At 43.6% G+C, this 25061-nt stretch overlaps 1 protein-coding gene across 5 annotated transcripts in view; it reads right to left on the bottom strand.

Annotated features, from left to right (window-relative positions):
- TARBP1 (TAR (HIV-1) RNA binding protein 1) overlaps positions 1–21194 on the bottom strand; it is a 92813-nt gene extending 71619 nt beyond the window's left edge. For 3 of the 5 annotated variants that reach the window (XM_045437326.1, XM_045437328.1, XM_045437327.1), the window contains exons 1-9: positions 20215–21192; positions 14261–14358; positions 12693–12762; positions 10326–10474; positions 9379–9431; positions 7757–7854; positions 4445–4580; positions 3747–3843; positions 2508–2597 (exon numbers count right to left, since the gene is read on the bottom strand). In XM_045437326.1, coding sequence (XP_045293282.1) covers positions 2508–2597; positions 3747–3843; positions 4445–4580; positions 7757–7854; positions 9379–9431; positions 10326–10474; positions 12693–12762; positions 14261–14358; positions 20215–21148 — 1725 coding nt within the window. In that variant the 5' untranslated portion in view covers positions 21149–21192. Of the gene's footprint in view, positions 1–2507; positions 2598–3746; positions 3844–4444; positions 4581–7756; positions 7855–9378; positions 9432–10325; positions 10475–12692; positions 12763–14260; positions 14359–20214 lie in introns of all 5 variants that reach the window. The other 2 variants (XR_006701407.1, XM_045437329.1) reach the window with 2 other exon arrangements.
- Between the last annotated feature and the right edge of the window lie 3867 nt (positions 21195–25061).

Genomic DNA, 25061 nt, shown 5'->3' with positions numbered 1-25061 from the left:
CAAATTATGGAAAGAGCCTAAATGTCCATCAATTGATGAATGGATAAAGAAATTGTGGTTTATATACACAATGGAATACTACGTGGCAATGAGAAAAAATGAAATATGGCCTTTTGTAGCAACGTGGATGGAACTGGAGAGTGTGATGCTAAGTGAAATAAGCCATACAGAGAAAGACAGATACCATATGGTTTCACTCTTATGTGGATCCTGAGAAACTTAACAGGAACCCATGGGGGAGGGGGAGGAAAAAAGAAAAACAAACAAAAAAAAGAGGTTAGAATGGGAGAGAGCCAAAGCATAAGAGACTGTTAAAAACTGAGAACAAACTGAGGGTTGATGGGGGGTGGGAGGGAGGAGAGGGTGGGTGATGGGTATTGAGGAGGGCACCTTTTGGGATGAGCACTGGGTGTTGTATGGAAACCAATTTGACAATAAATTTCATATAATAAAAAAAAAAAAAAACTGAGGTAAAAAAAAAACCAATCCAATATAAATTCCAAAAGAAATTGTTAAATGAAATATAGGATGTGAGATTATACCTTGTCTGAAACATGTAATTAGTTATCAATATGTTAAAAATGTTTTGAAAAAGAAACACAACAAAGATAAGTTGGAACAAGATGAAAAGAGTCTAATAAAGACAGTAGTTGGGGATGTAGTTTCGAGAAGAGAGGGACAGGAGTGACATCTCTGAGTACACACTGTTACAAGTCGACTTTAAATGTAAATGTGTCACATATTAAAAGAACAACATTAAATGAGAAAAGATAAACTGAATAGAAATAAATGCAGCTAACTTTTTACAAATTGCTAACTTTAAAGTTTAGGAGAAAAATGCAAAATAGCCCAACTACTAATTCAAGTAAATTGCTTATCCTGCAGTCTGATCAAAATCCTTTAAGAATGTCAATAAAATAGTGAACTCAAAAAAAAAAAAAAAAGAAAAAAGAAAAATAAAATTCGGAACAGCATAATTGTAACTTTGTTTAGATAATCACACATATTAATATTTATTTTATCTTATTTTATTTTACCTTATTTTATTTTTAAGTAGGCTGCATGCCCAGCATGGGACCCAGTGCGAGGGCTTGAACTCACAACACTGGGATCAAGACCTGAGCTGAGATCAAGTCGGACGCTTAACCGACTGAACCACCCAGGCGCCCCTAGTACGTTATTATGTGTATATGAGGTGAGAAAGCAAGACTGAGAATACATATACTGAAAACATTAATAATTAAGGCAAAAATTATGGATTTAATTTGGTTGCAGGCATTACAGGTTATTTTTATTTTCTTTATATGCTTCTGTATTTTTCAGATTCCACCTAATGAGATGCAGTGTGATCAAGAAAATACGATGAAATTCTAATTTTTAAAGGCCCCGATTTTCTCCTCCTTCTTCATTCCATTGCCCTACTCTATGCCCTCATGATTTCACACCTAAATCATTTTAACATGGTTCAAGTTGATTTCTCTTGTTTCTGAGCATACATAGACAAACTTGCTTTCTAAAATAAATTAATCACACCCCTGCCCTCGGTAATCTCAGTAATTGGGAGAAATATAAATCTTTTTTTAAAAAGCTCCCTGTCCTCAAAAACTGTAGAACTGTATAAGATTAGAATTCAACCAGCTAGACCCATCATATGAGCTGACGTGAGCAGTGTGGAGTCCCATGGTTTCAGACAAAGCAAAGAGGTGGAAGCAGACCAATGAAGACCGCACGGACAAAAGGAGCACCGCAAGGCCACAGTGGCACCCCGAGGCTGCCAAGGCTGTCGCGGGTGAGGCAGTACTAGTTAAGGGTCTCCGCAAGAGCAAGGGTGGCAGAAAAGGAAAGGCACTGAGGATTTCATGGTGGGTTCGATGCATAAAGTCAGGAAGAATCAGGAATTACCAAAACGTGAGACTTGGGCAAATGGGTAGATGGAACTGCCATTAACGGACAGAACAAAAACCAAAAGAGGAGGTCTGTGTTCCCGTTTTTGAGTTATCGTGACTCCTAATACATCTCATCCAGACTCGAGATCTGCCCACGAGCCCTACCTTCTCTTCTAAGTAAGTCTGTCTCTATCCCCAACATTCTCCTGTCTCCCCATAAGAATCCTAGCTGCACTGTTAGGTCCATTCAAAGCAAATATACAATATTTTAAAAGCTCTGTTGGTAGGGGCGCCTGGGTGGCTCAGTCAATTAAGCAACCGACTTCAGCTCAGGTCACGATCTCACAGTCCGTGGGTTCGGGCCCCGCGTCAGGCTCTGTGCTGATAGCTCAGAGCCTGGAACCTGCTTCAGATTCTGTGTCTCCCTCTCTCTCTACCCTGCCCCACTCGGACTCTATCTCTCTCAAAAAAAAAAAAAAACATTAAAAAAAAGAAAAAGAAAACCTCTATTGGTAGATAACAAAGCCATCACTGTATGTTACATAAGAGACTAGTAGTGAATTAGAAAAAAATTTTTATAACATTTCAAGGACCTTATCATTAAATTATTTTCAATCTCACCTCTGTCCACAATGAGGTTCCTCGTCCTAAGGACTCCTCTTGTCTCAGACACATGAGAAAAGTTGAAATATCAGAGAGTGACACCTTCTCCTATAAGATGGCGGGGGGTCAGGGAGAAGGTGTCAGGGCAGTTAAAAAAAAAAAATCACTCATTTAAAAATTTTTAATCAAATAAAATGAAATCACTGTAAAAGCAAAGCATACTACTTAAAGTAGAATATTACTAGCTAAATCAAAAGAAAGCTATTTTTTTAAAAAGAAAATACTCAACCTTAGAAATGAAGATACTGACTACAAACGTTACATCATTATACAAAGTCAATGATTATTTTATACATCTATTTTCCTTACAGTCAAGGCTACTACCTTAAAGACAAGATGGTCACAGTCTAAAAGCAAAACAGAAACATTCTGTAAGAAATTACTTAAGTCGAAAAGTGATGCTTCCTTTTCTAAGCCCTGCTTTACGAAACGACACCCTGCCTCATGAAAACCACCTAAGTCTTTTCATTCTCTTAAGACTGTACATCTTGAATTAAGATACCTTGCTCTAGGCCAGGAGTCAGCAAAACCACTCGCAGCTGTTTTGTAAATAAAGTTTTAGTGGTACAGAGTCCCTTTATTTATAAACTGTCTATGGCTGCGTTTAAGTTGTAACAGATACACACAGAACCTTAAAAAAATGGGACTTTTTCTGGCCCTTCACAGGAAAAGTTTGCTAACCCCTATTTTTAGCAATCGTAGTGGTGTGGCTCTGTAAAAAACAAAGATACCCTACATTCCTCGAAGGTGGATTTACAGGAAGATGTGAAGAGGAAACCCCTCTCCCCCCAGTGAAATCAGCCGAAACAGGTTTAATCCCTCCAGCAACGAGCTGTAACAACATGCGAAATGTTGTCTACCAGGGAAGAGACTTATGGCCCCGGGTTTTTACTGGGAGCTGATCACACAGCCATCTCTCCAGAGCACCTACCAAAATCCCAGACTCCGAGAAGGAGGAGGTGTTCAGTATAAACGATGGTGTGTGTAAACACCTGAGGCATAGTACATCGCTCTTACCAGTGACGATAACCTCCTGAAATCCAAGTTCTCAGCCACGAGCGAGGGCCGGGCTGACCTTATGAGCAGGGCTTTCTAATGACAGCACCACAGGCCTGCTATGTTGACACTTTTCTGCACACCTGCTCATGGAGAAAGACTTGTAAATTGAAGTATCATGAGTAAAGAAGACAAACTTACCACGTCTACCAAATTCATGGCTGTCTGAAGAAGGTAGCACTGAGCCGCCCCTCTCAATAGAATCTGATGGGTGATCATAGTACACTGAAGAACATCCCTGACGTCAAAAAACAAAAACAATGCATTTCCATGTTCTCAAAGACAATTCTGATAACTCGTAAACATTGACAAGCTGATTTCTAGTATCTACGATTCCCATTGCAGAAAGTCACTGTCAGTGCAACTTCAAGGCTACTATTTTCCATGAGGTCTCTACTAGAACTCAATTTACTATGAAACATACCTCTTTCAAAGACTATAAATGACACTTTTCAAATAAGAAGTTTACGGTTTTTGAAATACTTTACAATCAATATTACCGTCTGGTATTTTAGTTCTAGTTTCCTACATTATCAACGTAATTTAAGAGAACCTTACTGGCCTTGTTTCAAAATCATCAAAATCCAACAGCATGTATCATGGCACAAACTTACATCAGTATTTCATAAAAACAAAGTAAGCTCAACCACATACACAGATTTTTTTTTTTTTTTACTACTTAATATAAAAATTAAGGGCTCAGAAGTCCCAAGGCCAATATTAACCCAAACCACTCACGATAGATGAGAGCAGAGGGGAAAACAACATTTACTGATGGGAAGTCATGGCAGATAACCATATGTGAACACACAAACGTATGTGGGCAGAAAGTAAATTACCTGAGAGCAAGAAGAGCTTCGATACCCAGGGCCTTACATCGTGGGACGTTTGCCAAAGCCTTTGACAGAAACAAAATGGGAATGGCACACCAATGTCTACTTGACATCTTCTGAATACACTTTAATAGGAAACTGCCTGAAAGAAAACGTTGTAAAATATCACCGTTGCCAATAAGCACCTGGAAAGCTTCTCAATGTCAGCAGTCATTAGGTATGAAAATGCACATCAAAAACCATGAGACAGAACTTCACACCCACGAGGAGGGCTACAATCAAAAGGATCAACAGCAACGAGTGCTGACACAGACACAGGGAAATTGGAACCCTCCCACACTGCTGGTGGGAGAGCACAACGGTGCAGCCAGTATGGAAAAGTTGGGTAGCTCTTCCATGAGTTAAACGGAGAATTACCAGAGGAGCCAACAATTCCTCTCCTGGGCATATACTCAAAAGAACTGAAGGCATACGTTCATACAAGAATGTGTATGTGAATATGCACAGGAGAGTTATTCATAATATTCAAAAGTGGAACCAGGGCACCCGGGTGGCTTAGTTCGTTAAGCATCTGACCCTCGATCTCGGCTCAGGTCATGATCTCAGGGTTCATGAGTTCGATACTGAGTGGGGCCTCTGTGCTGACAGCGTGGAGCCTGCCTGGGATTCTCTTTCTCCCTCTCTCTGTGCCCCTGCCCTGCTTGTGCTCACTCGCCTTCTCAAAAATAAATAAGTAAACTTAAAAAACAAAAGTGGAACCAATCCAGATGTCTACCAACTGATAAAAGGACAAATAAAATGTGAGATATCTATACAGTACAGTATTATTCAGTCACAAAAAAGAATGAAATATTGATACATGGGTCATTATTGGATGACTCATCATGGATTAATCTAAAAACATTATGCGAAATGAAAGAAGCCAGACATAAAATAAAAGGCCACATACTGTATGATTCCATGTATATAAAATGTCTAGAATCAGCAAACCTGTAGAGAAAGGAGATTAGTGGCTGACAGGAACTGAAAGGAGATTAGTGGAAACTGATTGATGATGGGCATAAAGTTTCTTTCTGGGGGTGATGAAAATATTCTGGAATTAGAAATAATGGTTGTACAACTTTGTGAATGTACTAAAAAACAAATGAATTGAACACTTTAAAAGGGTTTTATGGTATGTGAATTTTAGCTCAACAAACCTGTTGGAAAAAATCAATGTTATTTCAAATTGCATTCCTATAAGTATTCTACTCTATTGTAAAGATTCTGATAACCATGCAGCTATAGTAGTAAAAAAAAAAAAAAAAAAAAAGCTTAAGGTAAAAGATCAACTTTTTACTGTTAAAAGCCATTCTTCTGTTGGAGATATTAAAGAAAAACAAGGTAAGAATGGGTCTAATCAGGGCGCCTGGGTGGCTCAGTCGGTTAAGCATCTGACTTCGGCTCAGGTCATCATCCCAGTTTGTGGGTTCGAGCCTCACATCAGGCTCTGTGCTGACAGCTCAGGGTCTGGAGCCTGCTTTGGATTCTGTGTCTCCCTCTCTCTCTGCCCCTCCTTTGCTCACAGTCTGCCTCTTAAAAATAAATAAACGTTAGAAAAAAAAAAAAAAAAGACATTTCATAGCTTTCAAAAAACAAAAAAAGAATGGATCTAATCACTGTTTATTTTTCTATTTTGAGATACAAACATCAGGTGCTCTGTCCTGCCTTCTCTGCTAATATGTGACTTCTTAAAGGACCCTTAAGTCATGCAATTAGCGTAAATGTTTCCTCTGATCATCCCTATAGAATGACTTAAGAAATCCTTGGAAGCTGCTGAAAGGAACTTGTGTTTCATGTTTTACTTATAAAATAATACTTTATACTACTTATTTATAAAATATCATGCATTTTGTATCTTCCAAAGTATCTAGCACAAAACTAGATACATTTTTTTTTAAATTTTTTTTTAACGTTTATTTATTTTTGAGACAGAGACAGAGCATGAATGGGGGAGGGACAGAGAGAGAGGGAGACACAGAATCGGAAGCAGGCTCCAGGCTCCGAGCCATCAGCCCAGAGCCCGACGCGGGGCTCGAACTCACGGACCGCGAGATCGTGACCTGAGCTGAAGTCGGATACTCAACCGACTGAGCCACCCAGGCGCCCCAAAAAACTAGATACATTTAAGATACTCACTGGAAATTGTTGACTAAAAAACTACCAAGTAAAACCTGAGTAAACAAACACTTTACTTGCCCTCTTGTGGGACTAATTAAGTTCCCCCTTTTGCCTAACACCTCACTCACAGCACAGAAGATGGCGATGGCCACAGACAGCAGGCACTGAAACCCCGGGGGCGCTGACCCCCACCGCCTCCCTCGCTCGGCGCTGATCTGGGATGTGCCAATGTGGTCGGCACAGTAATCTCCGTATGGCTGACTTCGGGCAAACGACAGAGCGTCTGAGAGTTACCTTCTCCAGGAGTGGATTTTTTACAAAAGCAATCAAAGTAATCAATTTTCCATAAGTCTGAAGTTGAGATATACAGATCATCTTTTCCCTTTTCTCCTGGCTTTTAAGGAGATATTACCATCGGTCACTTGTTTCGCTATACTTGCAGATGAAATACAAAAGGAAACATGCATATATTTCATACCCAGGTTCACTTTACAAGCCACAAAGCCACGAGTGAAAAGGACCCAGGAAGTAGAGTTAAGTCTTTCTGCTCAGCAAACAAAAGAACACTGGTTTTGTTCTTTGCTTATACAACTTTTTCCTAAACCCAGGCTTCTCTTTCTTCAAACAATTTTACTGATTTTTAGAAAACGAATAGAGAAAACTAGAAAAGACAGCCAACTGCAGCACCCATTCTAAAATTACTTCTATGTTGGGGCGCCTGGGGTGGCTCAGTCGGTTAAGTGTCCAACTTTGGCTCAGGTCATGATCTCACAGGTTCATAGGTTTGGGACCTGTGTCGAGTTCTGTGCTGACAGCCTGTAGCCTGCTTCCGATTGTTTCCCCCTCTGTCTGCCCCTCCCCCACTCGTGCTTGCTCTCTCTCCCTCTCTCAAACATAAACAAAAAAAATTTTTTTAATTACTTCCACTTTACTCATGCCAATACTAGTAATTACGTATTATATATAAAGGCAAAAGTGTGCACTCAATTACAATAAACACCTGTATAATTCTGACAAAATAGGTAAATTCCAAAACAAGGAAATTACTTTGATAACATTGATTATAATAGTTATAGGATAGTGCTTATCACCAATATACTAAAAAAATTTTTTAAGCCTTAAAGCTAATAAATTAAAAAACTCTTTGCCAACACATACTCTTTATTTCTTCTGGAAGAAGAGAAATATAAGTGACTAAAAACTTCTGTAATTTCAGTCCCAATGGAGAACCACTTCCTATCAGCTGGCCTGGGGACCTATAGACAAATGAGGGAAAGAAACAAATATTTAAAATTTACAAATAAGGATACTGAAACTAGATGAACTATGGCTCAAAAGTCTTTCAACAATAAACATCTTTTTCTGAACCTGCATTTTATTTTTCAGTGAAATTTTGAAGCTCCTTCTGATTACAGAAACATCAGGGTCTTCTAGGAAAACGGACATGGGTTAATAACTTAACATACTAAGTAGCCGCGAATTTCCTTTTTGCGGTAATTTCCCTGACACGCATATAGGACTCTTGCTAAACAGCGTCAGTTTTTAAAAAGTCTAAAAATGATCATTTTCAATTATACTTCATTGTTTCCAACATATAATCCAATGATTTCAAATCTTTAAGTATTAAATAAAAGAAATAACATTCCCAGAAAAACATATATGGGTAATTAATTACTTCTGCAAGAGCATTTAACTACTCGGGTCTACGAAAGTCGTGGGTTTTTTTCTGCCATATGCTTCCGCCAGGGACATTATCTGTTAATTGAACACATTAGAGTGGGCGAAAACTGAAGGCATTTCATAATAAATGTGTCTGCCGGCTCCTTTAGAGGCACCAAGTAGATTTTACTGCTCTCCAGCTGTCTAATTGCTTCACAGAACTATTCAATAGTAATGAGTTATCTGAAAACTAATTGGCAAATCAAGCATTGCTATGTTCTTTCAATATTTATTAAATAGGATTAAATATTAACAGCAGCACAAACTAACTTAAACATCTCAAAGAGACTGGCAGTGGGTGTTTGTTTTTCTGTTTAGAGGTACACCGAACAGAAGACCTGCAAGTATAAATTTACTTCATCGATGTTGGAAAGACAACGTAAGTTCAAAAGCAAGGGGAAATTCTGAAGGTATAATTCAAGAGTACAGACAACGCTGAAAAACTGAGGCCATCGCACAATGACAAACTTTTCGCTGTCTGACTTTTCAAAGTGGAGAGGGGGCAGGAAGTGATATATTCTAGACAATGGCAGCCGCTGTCAGATTTGGAAACGGCAAGGTTAGTGAGCCCTGTGGTATCAGATTGGCATCGGAGGTGCTGCTGTGAACTCCTGGCTTTTCACGTGGATGGAGAGGCAAATAAATGGACAGACAGACTGACAGACCGACCCTGAAAAGGACACAGATGGGTAAGTCCGCCCAGCAGACAGAGCTGCTGGTTAGCCAAAGTCACTATGATTTGCAAAAGGGCAGAAAACAGAGCAAGGGGAAGAAAGTAAATAAACTCTGTGACCTATACTTTCCAGAAGCCCAAGAGTGGAAGGGTTCAAGGTAAGAAATAAGAGAAAAAGAAGGAACACTTGATACGCTAATAGAAAGAGAACAAGAAGAACCACAAACACAGAGGGACGTTGTAACGAGAAAAAGTTTCATGTCTCTTCAGCAACACGTAAGATGTACCAAATGCATTAAACTGCCTGGTCCTATTTCACAAACATGTTAAATTTATACATCAAGTACATATTCCTACATTGCTGCTAGGTTACATACTGCCTGTTTACCTGCTATATAGAGAGCTCTCTGAAAGTGCATCCATTAATGGTCCAATAATAAACTAAAAAAAAAAGAAAAAAGAAAAAAAAGTAATTAATGTTAAGCTACAGCTGCAACTTTGAAAAGTCAGCTTTGCCCTAACTGCATATCCCAGTAGCGATGCAGACGAGCTGGTCTATGCAAAGCTGATCTCTTACCCTGTAGGCTAATTCCATGCTAACCTTGGAGGGTCCCTTAAGTCCACTGCCACAACAAATACAGAATTTTCCCACCTGATAAAAACTTAGGAAGAGCGTTCATATAGGGCCAGGAAGGAAGAAACAAACCCCAAGAAGAAATACACGATGGAAAATAAGCACAGTTACAGAGGAAAAAACCAAAAAAGATACGCAAGAGAAAATGTAGGCTCCTATGCCTGGAAAATAAAATGGGGGGAAAATTATATTTTCAAAAATATTACCCGACATAGGGCCAAAAAAGCAAGAGTCTAGGAAGCGCAGGGAGGACAGGAGAATGTGGAAAATGAGACATCTCAAAACATGACAGCAGGTCCTCAGTTAGGAAAGTTTACTAGGGTGTCTCTAAATAAGGGGTAAATCACTGTGCACCCAGTGATCACGTGACTCACCGGCACTGTAAGACTTAAATCACGGCTATAATTCTCAGTCTCCGCTTTGTGTGATTTCTGATCAACGGACGTATAGATGCTAACAAATACAGCTCAAAAGGCGATCTCTGCTTAATACAATAGCTAACACTAATTCAGGGATTCAAAACTGTGGAAGCAGCATCGTTATGCAAATCTGTAAAGTGTTACTTGCTATGTGAGAGCCCCAATATACATATTTTTTGAAGATCACTTATGATGCAACAAATGCCTTTTCCTCTCATCTCCTGACAAAGGGAACGGGGGCGGGGGGGGGGTGGCGGGGTGGTGGGGAGAAGCTGTCAGTACCTCAGAAAATTCTGGCGAAAACGGAAGAACCTTCGTCTCATATAGCTCCAAAAAATGGAGAACACCTTCTTTGGTCAGGATTTTATTTTCGCTTTCAAACATTCTTTTATAAATACACATATGCCAGGACGGGTGAAAGAGCCAATTTCCTGTGGAAATAAACACCCGATGTTGTTGACAGCTGATTCTCACATTGTGTCCTGCCACACAGACTATAGATTCCTAAATAAACACATTTACACACAGATACGTTAACTTCATTAGGACACTACAGCACTGAGTTTTTAAATCATATCCAAGGGTGCTCACCGAGTGACCAAAAGGACTTCAGTCTTCAGTGTTCCATGATCAGATAGTTTCACTTAGAGAGACCACAGGCAACTTTACCACCTCTACGGCGCACAGGGTTGGGACTTTAGATTTGGGGCCATTTCAAACAATCCCTGTCACCCTACTTCAGTCCATTTTTCACATAGAAACCTGAAACTGTCCCTCCTCCACTTAAAACCCTTGAGTGGCTTCTCATACGTGGAATAAAATCTTAACGGGGCACCTGGGTGACTCAGCCGACTCTTGATTTTGGCTCAGGTCATTATCTCTCGGTTCGTGAGATCGAGGCCCGTGTCGGGCTCTGTGCTGAGTGTGTAGCCTGCTTAGGACTCACTCTCTCTCTCTCTCTCTCTCTCTCTCTGCTGCTCTCTCCTGTTCCCATCTCAGGACCTCTGTACACAGTGTCGCCTCAACTCTGAAGTTGGACGTCGTTTCTCAGGTAGGCCTTCCCTGCCCCGCTCACTATACACTCCATTTCAGTCCTTTGTTTGGTACTTTTCAGAACTTATCACGCGACTTTTTTTTCACGGAAAAGAGACAAAAGTTAAATCAAAAATAGTACATCTGTCTCACCGCTTTTTCCCTAGCACTTAGCATATACTGGACACTAAGGAATTTCTGTTAAATATATAAATGAGTGAGGGCAAAAACACACAAAAAATGGAATAAATATGTACCTTAGAGATTTTTTTTAAACTCTTTTGAAATATTCTTTAATTCTTCTAGGAAAAAAATTATTCAGCATTTTTAACTCATGGCATTCTAGAAATAGATTGGTCCATTATTTGTAATTTACGCCAAGATGCTTGTTCAATGCTTTGGCAATGGTAATTTTTCAAAATCTGTCACTGCTATTTGATTTGGCTTGCCAAGAGCTGTGGGCAAAACATGGTAATAAGAGAATCATTTTAATAGTAAACGCATAAGTGAAGTCACAACAGGATTCAATTAAATTCTAGCCCCAGGTGACTACAGATTCTTTCGCTCTGTGAAAAATCCCAGTGTATCCAAAAACAACTACAGCGCTTGGCTGAATAAAAGCTCAACTCCTAAGGGGTCAAACTATTAAAGTTGTAATTATCTAGAGAAGGCACTAAAACCCATTTACCTAGGTTAATTCTCACGGGTAAACATGATAATGTAACAGTTTATCATTCATATGCATACTAACCACTGTCAGCCTGCATTTAGCGGTTTTGTTGACTCAAACTTCATTTCATAAAATAATTTCAGGAAGCTCCGCTTCCTTCTGTGTCTCCTAAAAGGCTCTCAAAATACAGTACTAGGGAAGGGCTTAAAAAACCGTTTTCCAAATTCTGTCTTGGAATCTTCCTAAGAAGTCCAAGTGACAGAGTAGTAATTGAACCCCCCAAAAAGGAACCAGCAAACAATGAAACGGATCTGGAGAATAAGAACGGAGAGCAGTTAAAATATAGAATACCAAGGAGCTATTATTAAAAACGTAGACCACACCGACATCAAAACGTTAGTGAAGAGCCCTTATCTTTTAAGGATATACGCTGAAATAATTATAGACAACATGACACGCTGTCTTGGGGTGGCTTCGCAGTCCCTGGTGGGGAAGCAGCAGGACAGGTTGAGAGAGGATAAGAGGCACCGGTTGGCCACGTGTTGATCACTGTCCGAAGCTGGGCGAGGGGGTTCATTTTACACGCTATTCTCCTTCTGTGAGGGTTGAAGTGTGCCGTCACCAAAAGTTTACAGAGTTAACCATACCTCCGACTCACAGAAAACTCTGCAGTCATTTAAAATTATGTTCTCAAAAACTATTTACGGATATAGGTAAACGCATCTGAACACAAGCCTAAGTGAGACAAACGTTATGATCAGTCAATCCAGAGGCGTCGGTCTGGAACGTTAACAGCCATTCTCTTGGTGGCAGCAAATTCACATTATCCTCCTTACACTTTTAAAGTTTTTCCCAACTCTCTGTAATGAGTAAGAGGCAGGTATACAAACGAGGAGGAAAAAAGAAACTCTAAATGTCACAAGAATCAAAATAAAAGTAATCATTACCATTTTCCTCGGACACCGCATATTCAAACAGACTGTTGAGCTTTGGTAAAACTGGCTTTATAACATGGATCTGAAAACAAAAACAAAACACCATATGAAATAAAAATTCACCTTTGAAAACTTCGAGGTGAACTTGAAAAAAGAAAATGAATCTGCTTTTCATCCGTTTATAGAACAGTAGCTCTTCTGTTTTTTTTTCCCCATAGAAAAACTATGCAGAAGGTGCCAGATTCTTCCAGTTGTTAAATCATATGAATTCTGGTGTATGAGACCGAGTGCGGCAGAGCTAACGAACACAGCCTAGGATAGAGTAACAGGACCGTCACATTTGTACAGTGAGAATCATAAACCACGTCATGTAATCCTCAGCTGTGCTGGGAAACAGGCAGAGCTGGTAATACCAACAGATTACAAAACAGGGAAAAAATATTCTCTCTAGTCTCTCAAGTTGTTCAAGGCCATACATTTAGAAGTAGGGCCAGTTCAGAGTTCAGTGTTCAACTACTTAGACTACGGTAGGTAAATCAGAGTTTCTAAACAAATTATAGGGATCCTATGTATATACTCATTAAGGAAAACCATAAAAGTTTATTTGAATTTGGAAACGCTTTTTTTTAACGTTTCTTTTTTGAGAGGGAGAGAAAGTGCGAGCAAATGCGAGAGGAGCAGAGAGAGGGGGAGACAGAAGATCTGAATCAAAGCAGGCTCCACATGAAGAGCAGCGAGCCTGAGGCGGGGCTCGAACTCACAAACCAGGAGATGATGACCTGAGCCGAAATTGGAGGCTCAAACAACTGATCCACCCAGATGCCCCGAATTTAGAAATTTAGTGGTGCCTGGGTGGCTTAGTCAGTTAAGTATCCAACTCTTGATCTTGGCTCAAGTCATGATCTCACAGTTCAGGATTGGCCCGTGGGGCTCCATGCCGATAGCCCGGAGCCAGCTTGGGATTTTCTCTCTCTCTCTCTCTCTCTCTCTCTGCCCCTCCCACACACATGCACAATCTCTCCCTCTCTGAGAGATTCCTCTCACCTTAAAAATTTCATGATTCTACAAAAACTAACTCAAAGTTAACTGAAAATGACTTTTCAAGTTTCCACTTGCATGACTAGGTACACACAGATATAGGAACTAAAACAAGAAAGAAGGAAGGAAGGAAGGAAGGAAGGAAGAAAGGAAGGGAGACCGGCCTACAAAATTAAAGGGCAATTATTTATTTAACAACAATTCATCTCAGAATCACCTTAAGTAACATTTTCCTAAGTGTGTATTTCTTTGGAGATTATTCAGAACACTGAGAAAGTAAAAACTAACACTTTAGAAGGAAATGTCAAGGGAAGAATAAACAAGGCTAAAAGTCTCTGAGTCACAATTTAAGTCGATTAAAAATACGCTTTAATTTCCTGAGTTAACAGTTTTAAATTGCATTTATGCCAGAGAACAAAGGGCACTTGTATCCCATTATGCTTTATCCAAATTCGTCTTTTTTGCACTGCTTTTACAAAACATTTGAAAAAAAAATTAAAACTGCATCTACATAGGATTTGTTAAAATATGAAAACACCCACCTGATTTCCTTCTAGAGTTTCCATAATTAAAATATAGTTTTCCCAAAACTTGAGAAGTTCATCCTTTTTCTTCTCAGACCACCAAAACAGACTCGGGCCTGATGTGGTTTAAAAAGGAAAATTAGTTCCTCCTTTTGCGTATTTCTTAGGTTTCTTAATGACAATCATTTTTAAAATCATGCCACTGTTACCAGATACTGTATCCTCTAACAATGCAGGGTACCACTGTATCAAAGCCCAGAGAGGAAGCTCGGGCCAACAAGAATCTCAAAAGGAGTTGTGTTTGTTGTTTTTTGTTTTTATTTCCTTTGCTTTTAAATAAGATTCCTGTTTTGGAGTTCTGGGTAAGAGTCATAAACCCTGCTTTCTCTCCCTAAGAACCTCGCTGTAACAGCCAAAGATTTTTCAGAGGCAAAAGCCCAGAAGTGTGGAGAAAACAGGGAAGCAGACAACAGCAGTGAAGCTTAGCTTGAAAAATTAGAGAAAAACTAAGCAGACTCAAGAAAAGTAAGTATTAAGTACCCACAGGGAAAGCCAAGAAAAAAAACTGATTTCTACTTTAAAAATTTCCCCAGACCTAAGGAATTGCCGGCAAAAGCTAACTCTGTAAGTAGAAGCAAAAACCAAGGACAAACTAAAAGAGGATGTGTTCAGTGTGTTTAAGTAACAGAGCCTTGGTGCCCCTTCCTGTGCTCTGAGCCAGAAAAAGCCTGGAAGTGATTCTCCGGAGAAGGTAAAACTCTGGGTCTCTGGAGGGAGAGGCATTGGACTCTGCTGAGGTCAGGAATGAGTGCCGTATGAAGCCGGGAATTAAGTGACCCTGGAAGCCCCCGGGTGCTGAGATCCCCCTCTACCTGCCCCTTCTACCACATGAGCCCCTCAGGTCCCAGAATGCTGACCAGGACTTCACTAGGCAGCAGCAGACTAGAAGGTCTCCGTGGAATCTGGCCAGCCCGAGAGGAAAGACCTGTCATGGGAGATCACCTTGCACTGAAGTTCACGCAGGCTCTGCTCATGTGCTTAGAGACTTAACTTGGTTTTTGGCTCCTTATTCTTAAATAGAAACAGGTATCTAAGGATCACCAGATGTCTGCGGGAACGTGCTCATTAAAGATCAAGACCAAACAAACAGAGGAGATTTGGAGAAAACACAACTAGGGGGAACAAGATAAACCTCAGGCTGCCGTAAGAAAAGGATACGATTAATAAGGGTGCATTGTAAGAACAAGAAAGATCGCGTGAGAATAAAAATTTGATAGCAAAAAACAAGAAGCACAGAGAAAGGACCGGAAATAATGCTGAGAGAGTCACCCAAGAAACAGAACAAAGAGACAAAATCATAGGAAACAGGAGAGAAGACGCTTTGCTAACCAGTCCAGGAGCTTCAATATCCAAACATGAGAACAGAAATAAGAAAGGAAGGAAGGAAGGAAATAAAGTAATTCAGGAGAAGTTCTCAGAACTGACGAACATGATTTCCAGATTGACTAGGTCCACCAGTGGCCAGCACAGGGATGAAAACTGACCCAAGCCAAAACTGTGAAATTTCAGAATGATGGGGGCACAGTCCCTACTTCCACGGAGAAGAAACACAGCACATATAAATAAACATGATTCAGGATGGTTTCAGACTGCACAAGAGCAACAACGAAAGCTCTAGCTTCGAAGACAATAGATCAATGCCTTCGAAATTTTGAATGGAAACGTTTTCCAGGCTAGACTTCTACCCCCCGGTCAAACCATAAATCAAATGTGATGGGAAAACAAAGGCATTTAGACATGCTTGGTCTTAGCTTTCACTTAGGATATAGAAAACCACAGAAGAACATTCCTGCCACACTGACAAAGGGAAAAAGCTGGACAACACACAAAATCTTGAACTCCTGAAACCTAAGGCTGTCGAGCAACCTGGTGATCTGAACTCTAAAGGGCAGAAAGTCTCTCCAAGAACAGACAGGACACGCAAACTGACCTACCTCTGGCCAAGTGCAGGAAGAGGTGGTCACCAAAAAGTAGTTTAAAAAAAACAACGAGGGGCACCTGAGTGGCTCAGTCAGTTAAGGATCCAACTCTTGAGTTCGGCTCAGGTCATGATCTCGCTGCTCGTGGGATCAAGCCCCATGTCCACTCTGCGCTGACATCACAGAGCCTGCGTGGGATTCTCTCTCTCTCTCTCTCTCTCTCTCTCTCTCTCTCTCTCTCTAAATAAAGGAGCTTGAAAAATAGAGAGGCAAAGAAACAACAAACGTTTGGGGAGTTTCTCAAGGCCAGCTGTGGACTAGTTTAACAGCCTAGCACCTGGAGAACTGCGAAGGGAATCCACAACCATTCACCACCAGCTCAGTTCCCTTAGGCCTCCTCCAGCGGTTCTGAGAAAGACTGTGGGAAAGGCAAGAGACTTTGCAGCGCAAGCATGCAGGCCCCACCCAGGTTCGAAGGGGCAGCAAGACTAACTGGAGAAGCCCATCCTAGCCCTTCAAGGGTACAAGACGGTGGTCAGCTGCTTAAGCCTGTCTGCACCCTGGACCCCCCCTCACACCAGAGGCCACACCTGCCCGCCCCTGGGGGAAAGCCTTGGACGTCCCCATGCCTGCCGCAGTCCTGATACCAGGCAAAAGCTGGCCGCCCTGAAGGATGGACAGAAACCTGCACCGACAGGAGGAGACCGTCTCATGCCCAGAGTCCTGCACTGGGACTGGCAGCAGGTCCGCTGCTGGGAGAGGGCAGGAAACCAGCAGCCAAGACCTCCCGCAGATACAAGCAGAACGAAGCCACCAAAGGACAGGGTAAGGGAACTCTAAACCCTCCACCAAGCGGGAGGCAGAGGTGTGCTAGCTTCGGCAGCACACAGACTAAAAAGGGTAGGAGACAGAGGTTATTGGCCACGGGGGTGGGGGCAGAGATGGCATAGAAAGCTGGAACCCTGAGGTTCAGGCACATGGGGCCTAAGAAGAGGCTGGCGCAGAAGATATGAAAAGTCCCACCCCCCTTCACCCTCCACCTCCAGCCTTGCACCGAGGGACAAACATCAGCGGTCTACCCCTGAGGGAAGGACCCCAGCTGTGGTGTTAGCATCAAGGGCCTCAGAAAAACAAGTACACTGACCGAACCCCTGGGTACTCCCGACTTCCCACTGAACAGAAGCCAGCAATAATCCACAACCACAGCAACAACAAGATCCAAATACACACTAGTGTGACTCAACCCCCAGCACTAATGGCCTAACAGAAGAGCGGCCTTCTCTATGCATAAATATTTACTTCAGTCTCTACTGAAGAGAGTGACCCCACCGCCAAGAAATAAAACAAAAACCCAAACCAAACTTAGAAATGGCCCATGCATACACACATGTCTAGGATGAGTATGTTGAAGATGTTAAAGGACCTAGTGGAGAAGGCAGAGAGCATGTATGAACAGATGGGGATTCTCAGTGAACGGAAGTGTCAGAAATGATGGAAATAAAAACATATCAGACACAACGGGTTCTTTGATGGATTCATCAGATATGCTCTTAAAAATTTCGATCTCTGGGGGCCCCTGGGTGGCTCAGTCGGGTAAGCTTCCGACTTCAGCTCAGGTCATGATCTCACGGTTTGTGAGTTCAAGCCCCGCGTCAGGCTCTGTGCTGACAGCTCAGAGCCTGGAGCCCGTTTCCGATTCTGCATCTCCCTCTCTCTCTGACCCTCCCCCGTTCATGCCCTGTCTCTCTCGGACTCAAAAATAAATAAACGTTAAAAAAATTTTTAAAAAAAATTTCGATCTCTGGAAAATGCTGTACATCAAAACAAGTGAGTAAATCAAAAAAGGGGAAGGTAAGAACCCCAGGAAACAAGAGTTCCAAGACAGGACTTGGGTGAAGGCAGATCTAAGAATGGCAGCTGGGCCCCAGGCTGAACTTCTACAGGCATCTAACAGAAATGATCAAGAAATGATCAAGAAATCCAAGGGGCGCCTGGGGGGCTCAGTCGGTTAAGCGTGGTCTTGCAGTTCGTTGCTTCAAGCCTAGTATCGGGCTCTGTGCTGATGGCTCAGAGCCTGGAGCCTGCTTTGGTTGCTGTCTCCCTCTCTCACTCTCTACCCCTGCCCTGCTCACGCTGTCTGTCTCAAAAATGAATAAACATTAAAAACAAACAAACAAACAAACAAACAAAAAACTTGTCAAAGAAATCTAAGAGAAAAACCAGGAAAATTTTGTAGAAGAAAAACTGAGACAACTAGCTAAAAATCTGAGGCTGAATTAGTGATACAGAGAGAACCAGATTTTTAAAGGACGTAATTCCAGGAAAAACTTGCAAGAAGGAAAAAAAAAAAAATCGTAGCTTACTACACAGATTACCTGTGAACAGTAATTTCAGTCATACCTTTATAATGAATTCACATTTAACCAAAGGGTAACTATGACAATGCATGTCACTTTACCCAGATCATTGGAAGACACAGAGGTAAGTACCAAAATAATCCATTAAAAGGGTATAAGACGTTGTTTTCTGAAATGCAAACTAGAAGTGGGAGAGCACAGAAAAACTATTGCTTATCTTTAAAACTCTGCAGAATGATTCTTTAAAATCAATGGCTTTAATTTTGGTTTGTTTTTTTTTTTAATTTTTTTTTTCAACATTTATTTATTTTTGGGACAGAGAGAGACACAGCATGAACGGGGGAGGGGCAGAGAGAGAGGGAGACACAGAATCGGAAACAGGCTCCAGGCTCTGAGCCATCAGCCCAGAGCCCGACGCGGGGCTCGAACTCACGGACCGCGAGATCGTGACCTGGCTGAAGTCGGACGCTTAACCGACTGCGCCACCCAGGCGCCCCTAATTTTGGTATTTTTAAAGTCTTCTCCAGGGGCATCTGAGTGGCTCAGTTGGTTGAGCATCTGACTTAGCTCAGGTTACGATCTCACCATTTGTGACTCTGAGCCCCACATTGAGCTCGCTGTCAGCGCAGAGCCTGCTTCGGATTCTGCTTCAGCTCCTGTCTCCCTCTCTCTCTCTCTCTCTCTGCCCTGCCCCTCCTTGAGCTCTCTCTCAAAAACAAATAAAATATTTTTTTTAAAAAAGTCCTCTCCAGTGAAAACTCTAATTAGATGATCACCAATTCGTGGACTGTCAAAATATTTACTATCTAATGTTTTAGACAAACAGGAAAATCTACTCTCAACTTCAACCAAACAAAAATCCTTTACCAGTAATAGGCAGCTATAGCTGACAAAGTAGAAATTTTCTGTCTACTGAGACAATGTTGAATCAATCTATTTTCGGTCTTGGGAGAGCTCAAAAAGATGACGAAGGGCATGTCCACACATTTCAGTGAACAAACCAATTAACAGTAAGTACCAAATAGAAGGCAGTCCTGGTTATTTCAACTACTCTTGTAGGAAGCCCAGGCTCAAAAGGTTAAAAAAAAAAAAAAATTACTTAAAATCAACAGCAAAAATACCCTCAAAAGGTCGACTTAAGGACTACACATTTAACAAACTTCAGTAACTCCCAGAAAGAGAATTGCCAAGAGAAACTTTCAAAGAGTGTGACGATTTCGAGTTCAGAATTCTAACACTCAAACCTCAAGGCACTGGTTAGGACAGGGAAATAATTTTTCTTTCAGTCTGATGGAAGCAAACCCTTTCTTTCTGTTAGGATGGACCTACCACGAAATCGCGCAAATGTGGTCTGTTAAATCCTGAATGGGCTCAGTCCTGTTCCTAATTATTCCACGGACGCAGGGTTCCGCCCCGCTCTGGGTCAGAAAGGTTAAGAAACGCTGACTGTTCTCAGCTGCAGTGATTGGTGACACTTGGAGCACATCCTCTCGAGGTGAGGCTCCCAAGGTGTCCGGGCTTTAAGGTCAAGGGGAGGCACATCAGGCACGGAGGGCGGAGAGCTGGGTTTCAGAAGCGGGGGGCCTCCCCAGCGGAAAGCCAAGCGGGGTGGGGCCGGGGGCAAAGAGGCAAGTACCGTTTCCTTCCTGGGGGCCGCAGGCGCAGCGGGCCCCCAGCTCCGCCGACACCTCCACCGCCCTCTGCAGCAGGTAGCGCGCTCGCTTGCGCGTCAGAGCGTCCTGGGCCTGGGCCAGCCCCGCCTGCACCGTCCTCCAGAAGCGCCAGCAGCGCCGCGCGTCCGGGCCCTCCTCGCGCGTGCGCGGGTCGCGGTCGGCGCCGGGCTCCGGCAGCAGCCTCTCGGCCAGGGCGCTCAGCACCAGCAGCTGCGGCCCGACGCGGCCCGGCCCCGGGGGCGCCCCGGCCGCGCCCAGCCCGTCCCACACGGCCCGCAGCGCCGCCCCGCCGCACTGGCCCAGCGCCGGCAGCAGCCGCCCGGCCGCCAGCGCCGCCGCGTCCTCCGCGGGCCCGGCCTCGCCCCCGTCCCCGTCGGCGGCCAGCGCCAGGGCGAGGGCCGCCTGCGCCACCCGCTCCAGCAGCGGCCCGTCCTCGCGGGGCCGCAGGCAGGGCCCGACGGCCGCCAGCACCTCCACGGCCGCCTCGGCGCCGGGCGCGGGCCCCCCGGCGAGCAGGTCGCGCAGCGCCTCCTCGGCCAGGGCGGCCGCCAGCTGCGAGCCCCCCGCGAGGCGGGCGCACGAACGCAAGGCGGCGCCCGCCGCCCTCAGCACGCGCCGGCGCTGGCGGGCCGGCGGGCCGGGGTCCGAGCCGCCCGCGGGGCGCCCGCGCAGGCCCCGCAGCAGCGGCACCAGGTACCCCGCGGCGACCTCGCGCGCCGCCTCCGGGAGCGCGCCCCTGCCGCAGCCGCCGCGCGCCTCCTCGTCTTCGAGTCGCTGCAGCAGAAAGCACAGCGTCTCCACGCGCTCCGCGGACGCCTCCCCGCGGCACAGCGCTCCGAGCAGGACCCGGGGGTCCCAGCTCTGCGACAGCAACGCTTCCGCGAGGACCCACTCCATTTGCCCCCGCGCGCGCCGCCGACACCCGGCGCCCAAATGAGTGGCCGGCGTGCGCGAGTGCGTGCGCGTGCGCGGCTGGCCCGGGCTCACGCCTGCCCGGAGGGGGCCTTCAGCCCGCCCAGGTCCGGCCCTGCGCGCTCTGGGGCTCCCCCCAGCAGCACCGCCTGCAACCCGATCCCTCTCGCCCCTCCCTTACTATTTTGTAGTGGAAAGAAAGCCCTCGTTAAACGTCACTGCCGTCAGGGCATCAACTCCATCAATTCCTAATTGGAGATGGGCCTGCCCCAGAGCCCTAAATCAAGCCGGCGTGCCTGCGACCGTGGGCCAGAAGCACACCTCGGTGTACTTCAGTCTCCTAGAAGCTTGTTTGCAAAAAGGCGCAGGTTGACACCGCTCACAAAGAGACTGACGCAGTGGGTCTGAAATGGGTTCCGGACACCTGCAAAAAAACTAACCAAACCAAAAAGCCATAAAATGAAAACTGAGAATGATTCAGAGGCCCTGAAAAGTACTACAGCTATGTGTTAGGGACAGGGCAGAAAACGATGCCAACGCCAGTCGTTGCGGTAAATGCCCAAGCTGATGTAACATGCAGATGTTTCCACATAGTGCTTGTGCTCCAACGAGCGATCTCAAAAATTGCCCATCTGTGTATTTTCTGTGCATCTAGAGCTACCCGCAAAAACAGAAAACCGCACCTTAGCATGTACCTTACTGGTTTGGTTCCTGGCTTAATCCTAGGCAAACAATCTATCACATGGGTTTTCTTTGCCTTCTAACCATAAAGATCTCTCTGGCAGTCAATGGGGAGGACACAAGCCCATCTTCAAAGAGCTTGACGTGTATTAAACATAACTGATGAGGTATCAAGTTACTTGAAGTTAGGTTTTTTGTATATAATTTTAAGTTATTTTTACATTTCTGATTTTCTATAATTTGAAGTTACCGGACATCCTATATGCAAGATTTTTTCTGTATTTCAGACTCATTCAGTTTTCCGTTAATAGAATGCATAAATGGTTCTGTTGTAAACCCACTAAGAATGTGTCAGTAAATATCAATTGCCTTCATCATATCACATGCCAGTAAATATCAATTTCCCTCAATCTACATTTTTCATATACCTAGCAAACAAAAATGAGCAAAACTCTTGAGCAGACAACCGCAAATGTAGACCTCTGAAAAGGTGTTCAATATTGGCTGCTAAAGAAATTCAAATTAGACCATCAAAGACATACCACTTCATACCCATCAGGATGGCTAAATTTTAAAGGCGGAAAAGAGCCAAGGACGTGGAACAATTGGAACTCCCATACATTACTGGTGGGCGTGTAAATGGGACAATCACTTTGGAAAGCTGTTTCTAATGAAGTTAAAATGTACCTCCTTGATGACTCGGCCATTGCACCCCTAGATATTTGCCTGAAGTAAATGAAAACATACCCCAACAAAAATGCTTGTGCATGAACATTTTTGCCAACCTTCGTCATTACCAAAAGTTTATTACAACCTAAATGTCCATCGATGGAAGAACACATGAGCAAACTGTGACCTACTCATATAATAATGCTATTCAGCAATACAGAATGAATTACGAATCCGTGCAACATGGATAAATCTCAAAACCCTCATGCTGAACAAAAGAAGCCAGAGAATAAAGTTTACATACGGTCTGATTCCAGGTATATGAAATTCAAGAATAGACAAAAGTAATCTTTTGGGTAGAAATGAGAATGGTAGTTACCTGTAGGGAGTGGAGATTAAAACAGGACACAAGGGAACTTTCTAAGGTGGTGGAAGTATTTTATCTTGATTAGGGTGCTGGTTACACAAGGTTTCACACTCGTCAAAGCTCCTTGAATCGAATCCCCAAGATCTATGCATTTCACTGCATGTAAGTTTTACCTCAGGTTTTTTTTAAAGTTTATTTAGTTATTTTGAGAGTTTATTTGGTTATTTTGAGAGAGAGCACACGCGAGAGCAGGGGAGAGACAGAGAGAGAGAGAGAATTCCAAGCTGGCTCTGTGCTGTCAGAGCCCTGTGTAGGGGCTCGAACTCACAAACCGTGAGATCATGACCGAGCCGAGATCAAGAGTCGGTCGCTTAACCGACTGAGCCACCCAGGTACCCCTACCTCAGTTTTTAAAAATGACTTACTGGGGCGCCTGGGTGCCTCAGTCGGTTAAGCAACAGACTCTTGGTTTCGGCTCAGGTCATGATCTCACAGTTTGTGGGTCATGAGATCGAGCCCCCATTCCGGCTTAGCACTGACAGCATGGAGCTTGCTTGGGATTCTGTCTCTTTTCTCTCTGCCCCTTTCCCACTTGAGTACTCTCTCTCTCTCTCTCTCTCTCTCTCTCTCTCTCTCTCAAAATAAATACATTTTAAAAACAACCTTTAAAAAAATGACTTATTAAAAATACACTCATAAGTTGGCCTATGTATTCATTCCCTATTACCTACAGAATAACGCCCAACTTTAGAGCACGCTGGTGGCTTCTTGGGCATCCGGTGAAAGCCAACCAGCCTCATAACCTAATTTTCCCTACTCTGCCCACGGTTCCAGACACATGGAACTCCTCTGTTGCCACATGTTTGCACTAATTCTCTCTGCCCGAATTATCTCCCCCAGTCACCGCTTCCCTGGCCCACCAAGGAGGGCAGGGGTCTCCTCACCACAAAAGCCACCTCTTCCGTCCTTGTGGTAGTTCACGGTTGAGGACTTCCTTTTCCTGAAACACTGTTTTTCTCCGGTTCTCATGACCTAACTTCTTCCTCCTCTTTGCTCTTCTCGACTTTTCCAGCTGTTTCTTCTCCACCTCTTTGGGGGAAGACTCCTCTTTCTCTTCCTGGCCCGTTTCCAGGGTTACATCTTCAGGCCTCTGTTCTTCTCACTTTATAAGTTTTCCCTGAATAGCGTCACTAAAACTAAAGTGAGCTCCCATTTACATACTAACAATTCGGGGGGAAAAATCTAGATCTCGCTCCTGAGCTCCAAACCTGTCTATCCACTGCCTACCAGACATCTCCTTCGGCTTACCACCAGGGCATCAGTCTCAGTTGCCACTTTTTCAGACTTCAGCCTACTATCCTCATTCCCCAGCATCCTTACTTCTCGCCAGGTATCTCCCATTTAGGGGAATGGCCATTTTCAGTCAGCTGCCCAAGTCAAAAACCCTGGGACCCTGTAGACTTCTCACTCCTTTCCTTGACTGCCACGTATGATCACTCCTCAAATCTATCCGTGGATCTTTCTAAAGAGTTTTTGACTGATGTCATTTCTTACTAAGATAACAGCAACAACCTCCTACTCGCATCACCCTCCACTCCAGTACATACTCGATGTTGCTACCATGACGATCTTCCTAAAATCAAACCATCGGGTGCCTATAGCCCTTTTGACATACAGTTCAAATGTCATCTCTCCAGAAAGTCATTTCTTAATACCTCACTCCCACCAACAACACCCACCCCACCTAAGTAGGTGACCCTCTTCCAAATTCCCAAAACACCCTGGCATATCCACAGCATTTGTCATGCAGTGATATCATCGCAGGCTCACTTTTCTGCCCACTTCCCCACCATGAGCAATTGGTGGGGAGGAGGAATGGAGTTATGTCTTTAATCACATTAATCTGGCTTCTTGCATCTCTCGCTGTAACGCGCTCCAGGAATGCTCACTGAGTGACTAGCCATCTCCAACTCCTCCACGAGGACCCAAATTCCAAGGCATCTCCAGAAAGCTGTTCCCAATGCCCAGTTCTGTACTATCCAGATCTTCCATTTAGTAATAATTTGTCCATTATCCTTACAATGAAGAACACATAGTAACATTTTTATATATGCATTGTTGCATTTAACTCTCAAAACAACTCATAAATGAAGCGCTATTATTTTTCTCACTTTACAGAAA

This window comes from Leopardus geoffroyi, chromosome D2, assembly GCF_018350155.1.
Source record: "Leopardus geoffroyi isolate Oge1 chromosome D2, O.geoffroyi_Oge1_pat1.0, whole genome shotgun sequence".
Lineage (NCBI taxonomy): Eukaryota > Metazoa > Chordata > Mammalia > Carnivora > Felidae > Leopardus > Leopardus geoffroyi.
The sequence above is the reverse complement of the archived record's forward strand: the minus strand, read 5'-3'. Positions and strand labels throughout refer to the sequence as shown.